At 51.1% G+C, this 15,393-nt stretch overlaps 1 protein-coding gene across 1 annotated transcript in view; it reads right to left on the bottom strand.

The window, feature by feature from the left end:
- SCARF2 (scavenger receptor class F member 2) overlaps nt 1–15,393 on the bottom strand; it is a 629,499-nt gene that overhangs the window by 346,736 nt on the left and 267,370 nt on the right. Inside the window, exon 2 of the mRNA XM_078667105.1 lies at nt 12,805–12,863. Coding sequence (XP_078523231.1) covers nt 12,805–12,863 — 59 coding nt within the window. The remainder of the gene's footprint in view (nt 1–12,804; nt 12,864–15,393) is intronic.

The following is a 15,393-nucleotide window of genomic DNA, read 5'->3' as shown; positions in this document are numbered from 1 at the left end:
GTACCCCAGAAGTCCCTGGGGTTCAGCCCTTTCGAACTCTTGTACGGGCACCCGGTCCGAGGCCCCCTCAGCCTGGTCAAGGAAGGCTGGGAGACGGCAGTCCGAGATGCCCCACCTGATGTCTACCGGTACCTCCTGACCCTACGCAATCAGACTCGGAAGTTTCGGGAACTTGCCGAGGCCAACCTGGAGGCTAGTCAGGAGGAGATGAAACGCTGGTATGACCAGAACGCCTCGTCCATCGAATTCGAGCCGGGCCAGCAGGTCTGGGTCATGTCCCCGGTCGAACCTTGTGCCCTCCAGGACAAGTGGACGGGGCCCTTCAAGGTGGTGGAGCGCAAGAGCCCCGTCACCTACTTAGTGGACATGGAATCCCCCAGGAACCCCCTCCGGGTTCTCCATGCTAACCGACTCAAGCCGCACTTTGCACGCACTGAACTAAGTCTGCTGCTGGCGACCGATGACGGAGCAGAAGACGACTCCGACCCACTACCAGACCTCCTCAGCACCTCCGAGAAAGACGGCTCCTTCGAAGGGGCCCGGCTCTCCTCTACCCTGACCCCAGAGCAGCAACAAGACTGCCGGAAGCTGCTGGGGCAGTTTGCGGATCTGTTTTCCCTCACTCCGGGGGTCACCCGGTGGTGTGTCCACGATGTGGACACCGGAGACAGTTTGCCCGTGAAACACCGAGCTTTCCGAGTACCCGACCGGGTTCGGGCCTGCATCCAAACAGAAGTGGCCAAGATGTTAGCTCTGGGGGTAGTCGAACCCTCCAACAGTCCCTGGGCCAGTCCCGTTGTCCTGGTCCCTAAAGCCGCCGCCCCCGGGACAGCTCCGGAGCTCCGGTTTTGTGTTGATTACCGGGGGCTGAATGCAGTCACCAGAACCGACGCCCATACTATCCCCAGGGCAGATGAACTAATCGATCGCTTAGGAGCTGCCAAATTCCTCAGCACCTTCGATCTCACGGCGGGGTATTGGCAGATCGGCCTCACCCCGGGGGCACAAGAACGATCAGCCTTCTCGACCCCCGATGGCCACTATCACTTCAAGGTAATGCCCTTCGGCATGAAGAACGCACCAGCAACCTTCCAAAGACTCGTGAACCAGGTGCTGGCCGGACTAGAGGAATACAGCGCTGCCTATCTCGATGACATTGCTGTGTACAGCTTTCACTGGGGTGAGCACCTGACCCACCTCTGGACGGTCCTGACGGCCCTTCGGCGGGCCGGACTCACCATCAAAGCCAGTAAGTGCCAGATAGGCCAAGGGACTGTGACCTATCTGGGACACCAAGTGGGGAGCGGCCACGTGGCTCCCCTCCAACCAAAGATCGACGCCATCCGGGACTGGGAGCCCCCAGTCACCCAGACCGCCGTCCGAGCCTTCCTGGGGCTCACTGGATATTATCGGCGGTTTATAAAAGACTACGGGAGCATTGTGGTGCCCCTGACCGAACTGACCTCCAAGAAGCTACCAAAGAGGGTGCACTGGACCCCTGCGTGCCAAACGGCCTTTGAGACTCTAAAGACTGCCATGTGCACCGCCCCTGTGTTCCAGGCCCCCGACTACAGCAGAGAGTTTGTGGTCCAGACCGACGCCTCGGAGCACGGCATCGGGGCGGTCCTGCACCAAGTCAACCCCGAAGAAATCGACCAACCTGTGGCCTTCATCAGCCGACGCCTGCTGGCGAGAGAGCAACGCTGGAGCACCATCGAGAGGGAAGCCTTCGCCGTGGTGTGGGCCCTCAAGAAGCTCCGGCCCTACCTCTTCGGCACCCACTTCCGAGTCCAGACCGACCACCAGCCCCTGCGTTGGTTGATGCAGATGCGGGGAGAAAACCCGAAGCTGCTGCGCTGGTCCATCTCGCTGCAGGGAATGGATTTCACCGTGGAGCATCGGCCCGGCAACGACCACGCCAATGCTGACGGCCTGTCCAGATTCTTCCGCCTTGGCGAGGAGAATCCCCAAGAAGATGGGTGACTCTCCCCTGCCTTCAGCTGGGGGGGACGCGTGTTGGACCCGGCCTCATGGCGTGGTCCTACCCCTCCCGCATGGCGGGCCCAGGACGATATCCGCCCTCCACCAGACCTCGGGCGGCCCCTTCGGCCCGATCCTGCACGCCCCAACCCCACCGGGGCCGGCTACCATCCCGGTCCACCAGCGCAGGCCCATCACGGCCTCAGCACAAGGCCGTGCCCGACTCCATCTTGGACCCGCCACGTCACAACCACGTGGCCTCGGCCCCAGCCCAGGCCCCAGCGAAGCCCCGACATCGAGGCACCAAGATCCACCCAGGTGGTCGAGTAGCCACTCGACAGATCCCGGAGGAAGGGGAGTTTCGATGGGCCTCCAGCGGTCCCCGGACGCCTGGTATCGATCGCCCTCCGGCCTCCCTGGGCGCTGGCTCCACCCCCCTGCTGGGTGTCTGGACACCATCATCCCGGCCCCTCTGACCCCCAGGCGCGAAGGTCCGGACTTCAAAGACCTCCAGACCTATATCTGGGGCAACCCTGGATTAAGACTGCAGTTGTATCCTGGACTGGAAGCCCTGCTGACGCTGTCACGGCCGACACCAGACGAACTCATCCGTAACCCGACGACCTTCTGAGAGCCTGCTGGCGCTGCCGCGGCCTACCTTGCTGAACCTTCCGAGAGCCTGCTGGCGCTGCCGCGGCCTATCTTGCTGAAACATCTGAGAGCCTGCTGGCGCTGCCGCGGCCTACCTTGCTGAACCTTCCGAGAGCCTGCTGGCGCTGCCGCGGCCTATCTTGCTGAACCATCAGAGAGCCTGCTGGCGCTGCCGCGGCCTACCTTGCTGAACCTTCCGAGAGCCTGCTGGCGCTGCCGCGGCCTATCTTGCTGAACCATCAGAGAGCCTGCTGGCGCTGCCGCGGCCTATCTTGCTGAACCATCTGAGAGCCTGCTGGCGCTGCCGCGGCCTACCTTGCTGAACCTTCCGAGAGCCTGCTGGCGCTGCCGCGGCCTATCCTGTCAAACCATCTGAGATCCTGCTGGCGCTGCCGCGGCTTGAGCATCTCGGAACCCCCCAGCTCGAGGTTTTGAGAGCTGTGCGTAGGGTATCCCTTCCTCCGCCCAGAGTAAGACTGTCCCGCTACCTTACCCCCCTTTAAGAGACTTTCCAGATCCCTCGATCTGCTTGTACATACTGCCAAGAACCAGCAACCGTTTATTCCCTATAAAAGCTTGAGAACGTAACTTCTTGTGTGGTGTCCATCTGTAGTGTTGTGATTATTCTGCTGTACGATCCTAGGAGAGGACCCTTATTCAGGAGGCCTCTCAGCAACCGCTCGGCTACTCCTCGACGGAGAGGTGGACCTAGGGGTGGTCAGTCAGACATCTTCTGCCTCGCCCGGGGACGCCTTTCTAACAGCTCCCTATGCACTCTGCACTCTGCGCTCCCTATGCACTCTGCACTCCCTATGCACTCTGCACTCCCTATGCACTCTGCACGCTGCACTCCCTATGCACTCTGCACTCCCTATGCACTCTGCACTCCCTATGCACTCTGCACTCCCTATGCACTCTGCACTCCCTATGCACTATGCACTCCCTATGCACTCTGCACTCTGCACTCCCTATGCACTCTGCACTCCCTATGTACTCTGCACTCCCTATGCACTCTGCACTCTGTACTCCCTATGCACTCTGCACTCCCTATGCACTCTGCACTCCCTATTCACTCTGCACTTCCTATGCACTCTGCACTCCCTATGCACTCTGCACTCCCTATGCACTCTGCACTCCCTATGCACTCTGCACTCCCTATGCACTCTGCACTCTGCGCTCCCTATGCACTCTGCACTCCCTATGCACTCTGCACTCCCTATGCACTCTGCACTCTTCACTCCCTATGCAGTCTGCACTCCCTATGCACTCTGCACTATGCACTCCCTATGCACTCTGCATTATGCACTCCCTATGCTCTCTGCACTATGCACTCCCTATGCACTCTGCACTCCCTATGCACTCTGCACTCCCTATGCACTCTGCACTCCCTATGCACTCTGCGCTCTGCACTCCCTATGCACTCTGCACTCCATATGCACTCTGCACTCTGCGATCCCTATGCACTCTGCACTCCATATGCACTCTGCACTCTGCGCTCCCTATGCACTCTGCACTCCCTATGCACTCTGCACTCCCTATGCACTCTGCACTCTTCGCTCCCTATGCAGTCTGCACTCCCTATGCACTCTGCACTATGCACTCCCTATGAACTCTGCACTATGCACTCCCTATGCACTCTGCACTATGCACTCCCTATGCACTCTGCACTCCCTATGCACTCTGCACTCACTATGCACTCTGCACTCTGCACTCCCTATGCACTCTGCACTCCCTATGCACTCTGCACTCCCTATGCACTCTGCACTCTTCACTCCCTATGCACTCTGCACTCCCTATGCACTCTGCACTATGCACTCCCTATGCACTCTGCACTATGCACTCTCTATGCACTCTGCACTATGCACTCCCTTTGCACTCTGCACTCCCTATGCACTCTGCACTCCCTATGCACTCTGCACTCCCTATGCATTCTGCACTCCCTATGCACTCTGCACTCCCTATGCACTCTGCACTCCCTATGCACTCTGCACTCCCTATGCACTCTGCACTCCCTATGCACTCTGCACTCCCTATGCACTCTGCACTCTTCACTCTCTATGCACTCTGCACTCTTCACTCTCTATGCACTCTGCACTCCCTATGCACTCTGCACTCTGCACTATGCGCTCCCTATGCACTCTGCACTCCCTATGCACTCTGCACTCCCTATGCACTCTGCGCTCCCTATGCACTCTGCGCTCCCTATGCATTCTGCACTCCCTATGCACTCTGCACTCCCTATGCACTCTGCACTCTTCACTCCCTATGCACTCTGCACTCCCTATGCACTCTGCACTATGCACTCCCTATGCACTCTGCACTATGCACTCCCTATGCACTCTGCACTATGCACTCCCTATGCACTCTGCACTCCCTATGCACTCTGCACTCCCTATGCACTCTGCGCTCCCTATGCACTCTGCACTCTGCGCTCCCTATGCACTTTGCACTCCCTATGCACTCTGCACTCTGTGCTCCCTATGCACTCTGCACTCCCTATGCACTCTGCACTCCCTATGCACTCTGCACTGCCTATGCACTCTGCACTCCCTATGCACTCTGCAATCCCTATGCACTGTGCACTCCGCACTCCCTATGCACTGTGCACTCTTCACTCCCTATGCACTGTGCACTCTTCACTCCCTATGCACTCTGCACTCCCTATGCACTATGCACTCCCTATGCACTCTGCACTATGCACTCCCTATGCACTCTAGTACTGGTAGTACTGATGGTGGTACTACTGGTAGTACTGGTGGTGGTGGTGGTGGTGGTACTGGTAGTGGTAGTACTGGTGGTGGTGGTACTGGTAGTGGTAGTACTGGTGGTGGTAGTACTGGTAGTACTGATGATGGTAGTACTGGTAGTACTGGTGGTGGTAGTACTGGTGGTGGTGGTACTGGTGGTGGTAGTACTGGTGGTGGTAGTGGTACTGGTAGTGGTAGTACTGGTAGTGGTAGTACTGGTGGCCGTGGTACTGGTAGTACTGGTGGTGGTGGTGGTGCTAGTGGTAGTACTGATGGCTGTAGTACTGGTAGTACTGGTGGTGGTGGTTGTACTGGTAGTGGTAGTACTGGTGGTGGTGGTACTGGTAGTGGTAGTACTGGTGGTGGTAGTACTGGTAGTACTGATGGTGGTAGTACTGGTAGTACTGGTGGTGGTGGTACTGGTGGTGGTAGTACTGGTGGTGGTAGTGGTACTGGCAGTGGTAGTACTGGTAGTGGTAGTACTGGTGGTCGTGGTACTGGTAGTACTGGTGGTAGTGGTTGTACTGGTGGCTGTAGTACTGGTAGTACTGGTGGTGGTGGTGGTACTGGTAGTGTTAGTACTGGTGGTGGTGGTGGTACTGGTAGTACTGGTGGTGGTAGTACTGGTGGTGGTGGTACTGGTGGTGGTGGTAGTGGTACTGGTAGTACTGGTTGTGGTAGTACTGGTGGTGGTGGTACTGGTATTACTGGTGGTGGTGGTAGTACTGGTGGTGGTGGTAGTGGTAGTACTGGTGGCTGTAGTAGTGGTAGTACTGGTGGCTGTAGTAGTGGTAGTACTGGTGGCTGTAGTAGTGGTAGTACTGGTGGTGGTAGTACTGGTAGTACTGATGGTGTTAGTACTGGTGGTGGTGGTGGTGGTGGTACTGGTAGTGGTAGTACTGGTGGTGGTGGTACTGGTAGTGGTAGTACTGGTGGTGGTGTTACTGGTAGTACTGGTGGTGGTGGTACTGGTAGTGGTAGTAGTGGTAATACTGGAGGTGGTGGTACTGGTAGTGGTAGTACTGTTGGTGGTAGTAGTGGTGGTGGTAGTACTGGTAGTGGTGTTACTGGTGGTGGTACTGGTAGTCGTAATACTGGTGGTGGTGGTACTGGTAGTGTTTGTACTGGTGGTGGTATCCAAAGTACGTGTTGCTATTAAAGAGAAATACATATCTGACAGCGCTTCAAAGGAAATAAGTGAACACCATGTCCTTGGAACACTTCCTTGCAAACACACATTTTTCCGAGCAATGGTAAATCACATAAAAGTTCAATACAATAGACGTCCACATTTCTCAGCCACAAAAACGCTGCAGACGAACGCGCGCCCTAAACATGCAATGCAGAATGGTGAACGCGCTCCCACCATCTGGATTGCATTACAAGGGCACTCTGACAGCTCCTAATTAAAATTAATGGTCTGCCGTGCGCGAAACCGCACAGAAAATGCTAAAAATGGCCGACCAACATTACATATGCCCTATCGCATCAAGACTACTAAAAAAACATCACCGCGACGACCAATCACCATCATATAATAAAATAGCGCACTGAAAATGCACGAGCAAAGAAGAATTTATCCAGAACGAACGAGAAACCCGCTACAATACGGCTCGCAGCTCCTCCCCACTTCTGACGAAGTGGTGACGTCGCCGAGCCCGTAAAAAGGAAGATCAAATTTTCCGAGCAGGGACTAGAATATTTAATTGAGGGAGTCACCAAGGACCATGACCGGCTCTTCGGGAAGGATTCAAGGAGGGTGCCTGAGGCGGACAAAAGGCGCATTTGGCTGCGCATCCGCGCTAAGGTCAATGCAGTGGGAGTGTCCCAGCGCTAAATTGATGAACTTAAAAAGAGGTGGTACGACCTCAGAGGGCGTGCAAAAGAAAGAATTGCAGAGAGGTTGGGGGATCGAACTGCAACCGGAGGAGGAGAGCCCACCGTGCCACCCAACACCCCACTGGAGGACCTTGTGGAGGACACCCTGAATCCCCAAGCATGCGTGGGGGTCACCCGGCTGGACTCCTCCCGACCCACCCAACAATCCCAAGGTAAGTGCCATGCGACTGCGACCCTGTCCCCTGACAATGGCCATGACTCCAGAGCTAACCATTAGAAAACCCCAGTCATGCAGGCCATGCACACCAGAAATGCCCAATTGCATTGTGGGACTTGTAGTGTGACCACAATTTCCAGATAGCCCCATACAGCCAGACATGTCAAGTGAGAGTCATTCCTAAAGCCAGTCAGGGAATGCTAGCCTGCATGCATGTAGCAACCTCCCATGTGCAAGAAACATGTCATTAATCACGGTCCCATTTACATCACAGGTGGCACAGAACAACCCAGCTCGGACAGTGAGGCCCTACATATTGATGACAACCCCGAAGACACCGAGGGAGAGGGCCGTGCTTCACACCTACCAGGACCATCACAGGCAGCACCAGCAGCAGTAGTACCACCACCTGCCCCTGTGGACAGTACCACCCCTGCAGCCACATGCGCGCCACAACCAGCCGGTGTAACACCCATGGCAGTGGCACAGGCCACAACAGTTGCAGCCCGGAGGCAGACAAGGCGCACAGCCACTGTGCGATCACAGTCCAGTGGACTGGTGAGGGAGCAGCATGACACAACAACACGCGCTGGCAGGGGGGGGAATATCCGGGATCCTGGCCTGTCCATTGAACGTTGCATGCTCCGAGTCCATCAGAAGCAGGCACGTCACTTGGCTGCCATCCACCTGCAGCTGCACAAGACTGCACGTAATGTGGGGCAGCTCACTGACAGCATGCAAATCATGACCGCTGCTGTCCAAGAGAAAACCCAGGTCCTATTGTCCCAGCAGGATGTCAAACGCCGCCGCCACCGCCAGCTGCTGACCCGCCTGTCAGCGTACACACGCTCCAATCATATTATCGGGAATGCCACCTCCCAACTATCGCGTCGCTCCCTAGCGATGCAAATTCAAATGGTGCAGTGCTGCCAAGTCGTCGCTAGGGCAAGTCACCACAGCAGTGCACGGTCTGCAGGCGACTGGCCATGCACCAGCTAGTGGGGGGGATGATGCAAGTGAGGGCAATTCCAGCCATAGCAGCCTGTCGTTGCCACTGGTGACGGTACCCCACCGCAGCACCAGGCCCACTGCAGCCTCACGGGCTAATGCTGAGGTGGAGGAAGTAGAAAGGCGACTGGGAGCGTCTGTCCAGAGGCGCCACTGACTCTTCCTAATGTACCTGCAGGGCCATGCTGATGATACAAGCATGCCCTCATCACATACATGGGGATGTATGAGTCAATACAGCTCTCATGCAATGTAAAATGAATATGTCTACATTGTTGTGAAAAAAACAATAAGGTTTAATATGCACAAGTTAATCTGACTCATGTCATTATTTCATTTGTCATCCATGAGTGAAGTGTTGGGTGAGGGGAGTGGGTGCACTAGAAACAGTTCATTGTGATTTGGTTGCGGCGCCTGTGTCCTTCAGCAGGATTCTCCCCACCGAGCATGATGCACATGTGCAGGTGGGCGGTTGTCCCCATCCGACTCACCGCCAGAGATCTCTACAGGTATCCTCCGCTTGGTAGCAATGTTGTGGAGTATTGAACACACGGCCACGATGCGGCAGCAGACTTCAGGCTGGTATTTGAGGGCCCCACCAGTCTTGAGTAGTATGCGGAATCGGCTCTTCAAAAGCCCAAATGTCCGCTCAATGCAATTTCTTGTGCGGATGTGTGCAGCATTGTAATGCCGTTGCTGTGGTGTGGCAGGGTTGAGGTATGGGGTGAGGAGGTACTCACGGAGACCGTAGGCGCTGTCACCTGAATGAAAGGAGCAGATGGTGAGTGCCTGTTATGCGCAGCTACATGGTCGCAATGTACTGTTTGTTGGCATGTGTACTTACCTAGAAGGTGTCCTTCGCCGAAGTCTCCCCTGGCCAGTCGTGTGTGCATGCCGCTGTGCCGGAATATGAAGGAGGCATGTGTGCTCCCCGGGTATTGTGCCACTATGTCCGTGATGATTGTCTTAGCGTTGCAGACCATCTGGATATTCAGTGAGTGGTAGCACTTGCGGTTCCGGTACATGTATTCTGTTTGTGCTGGTGGGTAAATGTGGATGTGGGTACAGTCAATGCATCCAATGACATGGGGGAATTACGCAATGTTGTAAAAATCAAGCTTGGTTTGATTCAAGTCCTGTTGGGTGGTCGGGAATTTGATGTAATGGCGTAGCCGGTTCAGCATGGCCTCCAGGAAACTGTTTAGGCAGCGTGACATGGTGCTCTGGGAGATCCCCCTGCAACGGCAACTATCCCCTGGAAGCTTCCCGAGGCTAGGAGGTGCAGGCTGCACAAGACCTGGACATGGGTGGGCACGGCATTGGTCCTCCTTTTTGGGTGCTGCATCAGGGGGTCAAGGTCCCGGATGAGATTAGTAATCATTGCTCAATTCAGCCGGTACTTTGAGTAGATTTGCTCTTAAGTTTGGCCCAGAAGTGTGATCCGCTGGCGGAAAATTCGCTCCTGGATCCTGCGTCTGTTCCTTGCTGCAGCCTGGAGCCTTCGCCGCCTACCCACCATGTATAGTCCTGGCATTGTGAATTTCCTCTTGCTCCTACTGTGTCTCCTTAAGTGTGTTTGGTCAGGGCCGCACCTGTGGCTAGTTTTGGTAATTGTTTTTTTTTATGGACTTCATGGTTACCAACTGGTTTGGGTTCTCCTTAATTTGCGCCTCGCAAAATGCGATTTTGTGGTTTTTCGCAATTTGCGATTTTTGATGAATTTGGTTTGCGATTTTTTGTGAATTCGCAAAGTAAATCGCAGTTTCATTGGAATCTCGCAAATTCCGAATCGCTAAGGGGGTTCCACCTTGATTCTGCGATTTTTTTGCGAATTCGCAAAATCTATTTTGCGATTTCGCAAATTGTTCATTTTTCCTAACATGAATTGCAGGTCATTCAATTGCGATCGCAATAGCTAATTCGCAGCTATTGTGATCGCAATATTGGATGATGAATCTGCCTGTAAATGTAAGAACAGAAAAAGGCAACTTTCAACTATAGCAGTATAAGCCCTATAGCTGCTGGAAATGGACTGTCCAATTGATACATAATTGTGGTGGCAACAGGGAGCTGGAAGTAAATTGCAAGGACAAGCCAACATCCAAATTATCCTCCGCCCACCCACTAGTGTGGAAGTGCAAACGCTCCACCCTGCACAGGATTTTACACCAGCAGGATTTCTCACCTGTGTGGGAGGCCCTTTTTAGGTCTCACATAGGCAACGTTTGCACTGTCTCTTTGCGACGTGCTGTATTCAGGATATGTGGATAAAGCTCCACCTACTTGCCACCCATCTTTTTAAATGGCTCCTTTCCCTGTCCTTTGTAAATGGTGGATTTTAATTGGTCATTAGACTTTGTAGTCCCTCCTTAGTACCACCTTAATTCTTCTTGTAACATGCCATGAGGACACCCCCTGTTACCTGTGTTGTTACGCCCTAGGATTTAATTACAGCCTCAAGGCACTATTTTCTTAAAGGCCTTGAGACCGGACACTCACTTAGTCCTAAACTAGATTGGCAGTGGGTACTTTACTTGCTAGCACATCTCACATTTATATTAGACCTTCTATAAATTTCCCTTCATCAGCTCCACATAGAGTACAACCTAATCTGGAATTAATATAATATTTATTTTGTCACATTTCAAAGCTACTAATTGTATACATGGACATAGATACTTGAATGTACTTGTGGTACTGTCTTGAATGCAATATATTATGGATAGTGTGGATTTACCATATCTTCAAAGTTTATGATTCTCACTAGGGACATCTAGGCGCAGCTTGCTGTACTGCAATTACCACATCTCATTTATATTAGACCTTCTATAAATTTCCCTTCATCAACTCCACATAGAGTACAGCCTAATCTGGAATTAATATAATAATTATTCTGTCACATTTCGAAGCTACTAATTGTATACATGGACATAGCTATGTGAATGCACTTGTGGTACTGTCTTGCATGCAGTGCATTATGGGTAGTGTGGATTTACTATATCTTCAAAGATTATGATGCTCACTAGGGACCTCTAGGCGCAGCTTGTGGTACTGCACCTAGACAAGCAGTGCTGGTGCCTTGCTCACTAGGGACATATAGGCACAGTTTGCTGTACTGCACCTACCACATCTCATTTATATTAGACGTATACATTTTCCTTCATCAGCTCCACATGGAGTACAACCGAACCTGGAATTAATATAATAATTATTTTGTCACATTTCAAAGCTACTAATTGTATACATGGACATGGTTATTTGAATGTACTTGTGGTACTGTCTTGCATGCAATGCATTATGGGTAGGGTGGATTTACCATATCTGCAACATTTATGATGCTCACTAGGAACCACTAGGTACAGCTTGTACTGTCTTGTGTGCAATGCATTATGGGTAGGGGGAATTTACCATATCTTCAAAGTTTATGATGCTCACTAGGGACTTCTAGGCGCAGTTTTTGGTACTGCACCTAGACAAGCAGTGTTGGTGCCTTGCTCACTAGGGACCTCTAGGCGCAGCTTGCTGTACTGCACCTGCCACATCTCATTTATGTTAGACCTTCTATAAATTCCCCTTCATCAGCTCCATATAGAGTTCAACCTAATCTGGAATTAATATAAGAATAATTTTGTCACATTTCAAAGCTACTAATTGTATACATGGACATAGTTATTTGAATGTACTTGTGGTAGTCTTGCATGCAATGCATTATTGGTAGGGTGGATTTACCATATCTTCAAAGTTTATGATGCTCACTAGGGACTTCTAGGCGCAGCTTGTGGTACTGCACCTAGACAAGCAGTGCTGGTGTCTTACTCACTAGGGACCTCTTGGCGCAGCAGCTTGTACTGCACCTACCACATCTCTTTTATAAATTTACCTTCGTCAGCTCCACATAGAATACAACCTAATCTGGAATTAATATAATAATTATTTTGCCACATTTCAAAGCTACTAATTGTATTTGTCCTTTGCACTTATATTCGTTGCTTATGAGAAGCAAGGCTAACAGTAACGGCACCTCTTTTACTGCCAGCCTTGCTGTTCATAAGAAAGGACTATAAGCACAAAGTGCGTGTTTAGGCACTACTTGCAGGTTTTCAAAACACATAAATAAAACACATTGTCATTTACAATGGCACTAGCTCAAGTTCTCAAAATAAGAGACCTATTGCATCACACATGCTTATGTAATGTGTCAGAAGCTACTGCCCCTGTTTTAACGAGGTCCCTAGTCTTCATATGAATGAAAGGATAAGCCCTGGCTAACCTATTTCATGCACAGAATGAATGTGCGATATCCATGTAAGTTTTCATGAAATTCACCAAGTTACCTAACTATACAGTAAACATAATACTCACCAATCAAACATTCCTCTCCTTGTTGCTTCCATCCAGGACAGCAAGCCAAAGTGGAAGATCTAATGATAACAATGAAATAATAAACTCTGTTATTGTAGAACTTCAGAAATAGGTCACTTTTTTAAAGAACATTCATTTAGTCCTGGAAACAGAACTCTGGTATTTTCAGTCCTGATCATTAAATGCCAGAGCACATTTTCTCCTAGTGCAGTCAGCCCTCTTCACATCTGCGAACCATATGGCCCGTAAGTGTTCCCAAGTCTCCATCAGCTGCCTTCCCTCACAAGTTTATTTCCTTCTTAGACTTTTTTAGAGATCATGCTATAGTTGGTGCTGCATTGTATTGGTAGTGATTCTCTGGAAATTACTACATTTCTTGCCGTAGATGTACACACCAAGTATGTACTCATGTCATGCCAAAGGCAGTGGCTAACACATGAACTCCTTCTGTCAAGCTAGTTTGAGTGTTTAGGGCATGTTACCGGTCCCAGAATGACAGCATTTGGAAACTGAAATGTTCCGGTTATACAAAGAACAAGCATGTGGTAAATAAAGATGGAGGGTAGTCAGTGGTATGGGTAAAACAGGATAAGGTATACTCTCGAGATAGGAGGCTTAGGAATCATGGTAAAGATGGGGGTAAGGAAGCCCCACTGGGAACAGCATCCTTGCTGCTCAGCTCACACACTCCAACTAACCATCACAACCAGGCACATATCATAATTCTAATTACATCACAGTCACTCTGGCTGAGCAGCAAGGGGCATAACACAAAGGGGAGGCTGCATGGCATTAAAATGAAGATACCACAAAGCAGTTGTACTTTTCATAGTGGCCTTTAATTGTGCATAATTTGATTGGTTCATATAGGATATATCTGCCACCCTTCATACCTGACCTCCCCACTGGGAACGACAACAATGGCCCACATGTACCTGCTTCGACAAACATTCACTAAAGTCGTGAACTGTCCAGCACATGTGGCTGTTTTACATAAAGTTGTACAGTGGTGCTTTGTCCTGAACCAAATTGTGCAGTGACAGTGTTTTGCTCCATCTTATACTGCATGAGGAATGCTGCATAATATGCTGTCTCTTAAAAGTGTGGTTGATCTATTTATGTCCACACCGATTGCCAACAACCCCCCTTTGGAATGCAGTGCTCGTATCACCATCATATTTAAGGAGTGACTATTGACACTGATTTTTCTTTCCAGAGTCTGACATGCCAAGCAAGTTATGTCAGACTCTGCAGTGACAATCGGAGGCGATATTCCCACCCTAAATATGGTGGTGATACTCACTGATGGCCCTGTAGTGGATGGGCCATTGCTTCAAGGGTTTCCAATAGAGAAAAGGCCTGCATGCCACTGAACATTATAACTTACATAGACTAAAACAGATCTGAGCTGGTTGTAATGAGCGGGTGCTTTGCTGCCACACAATTATGATGCTTGTTTCCAGTCCAGGGAGAACCTGGTCTGACAGTTAGGGCTGGACTGTTTCCATTGGGCGCAGGGTCAAGACTGATGTGCATATGGCTGGGTTCAATTCGTGGATTTAGGCTCAGATCTCTGTACTGGGGCGAATGTATGGCATTGTTCGGCTTTCGGTCCATCAATTAACAATATTCTGTCTGTATATGTATGTGTGGGGGAGTCTTGCTGGGAAGAGTGTATAGTAAGGATCAAGTGCTAGTGAGGTGGAAGAGAATTAGACAGTTGAGATTTTTTACAAATTCACATTTACACATCTTACAACTTACAATTTCAGGTCCACTGTTTTTCACGAAGCACTACATTTTTAATCAAATGTTGAAGAAGGTGTTAGAATACAGGTCTCTGGCTTCCAAGGTTTGAAATTTAACCTCAGCCCACACTTGCACAAGCACATAAGATTAACACAACTATGCCAAGCAGTATAACAAATATCGCTGCAGATGTCATGAAGTAAATGTTTGGCCTTGCCTACTCACCCATTTTGAATGGGGCACCTTTAGCCTTGCGCAGTAGGCTCAAGGTGTAGAGCTAAATGCAGTGCGGACCTGCATCCAGTGGCGGCTCCTCTGCAATGGTGGAGGAGCAGCGCCCCATTGGCTCAGAGCTTGCAGCTGAAAAATAAAACTATATTTTATTATTGTTTTATTTTTCAGCTGCTGGCTGTGCCAGCATGTGCTTGGAGGGGCTGGCCAGGTAATGGGAGGGGGAGGAGGAGTGGTAGGTGCACTTTTAACTGTGCATGTCAGTTTGGCTGGCCGCCTTAGGTCGGCAAAACTGACATGCTCACTGAGGTTTCTCCAACCCAGCTGTATTGCACAGCCAGGTTGGAGAAACAGCATAGACTTTTTATGCCTGGGCGAGTGTTAATCCAGCCAATTCAGGACAATCCCCACACTGCCCTCATGCTTGAGAGCACCACAGGGATTGGTTAGGGAGTCTGTGATGCTGTCCCAGGGACTGCCGGGACCAGGAACTGGAAGCAGACTAGCGTGAGGCAGCTGGCAGTACCAGGTAAGTCTTTTAATATTTTTCTGATTATTAAAGTCCCCACCGCGCACCTCCTCCAACCACCCCAACCCTCTTTTTCTGTG

Source organism: Lissotriton helveticus, chromosome 11 (assembly GCF_964261635.1).
Source record: "Lissotriton helveticus chromosome 11, aLisHel1.1, whole genome shotgun sequence".
Taxonomy (NCBI): domain Eukaryota; kingdom Metazoa; phylum Chordata; class Amphibia; order Caudata; family Salamandridae; genus Lissotriton; species Lissotriton helveticus.
This window is presented reverse-complemented; position numbering and strand designations above follow the sequence as displayed.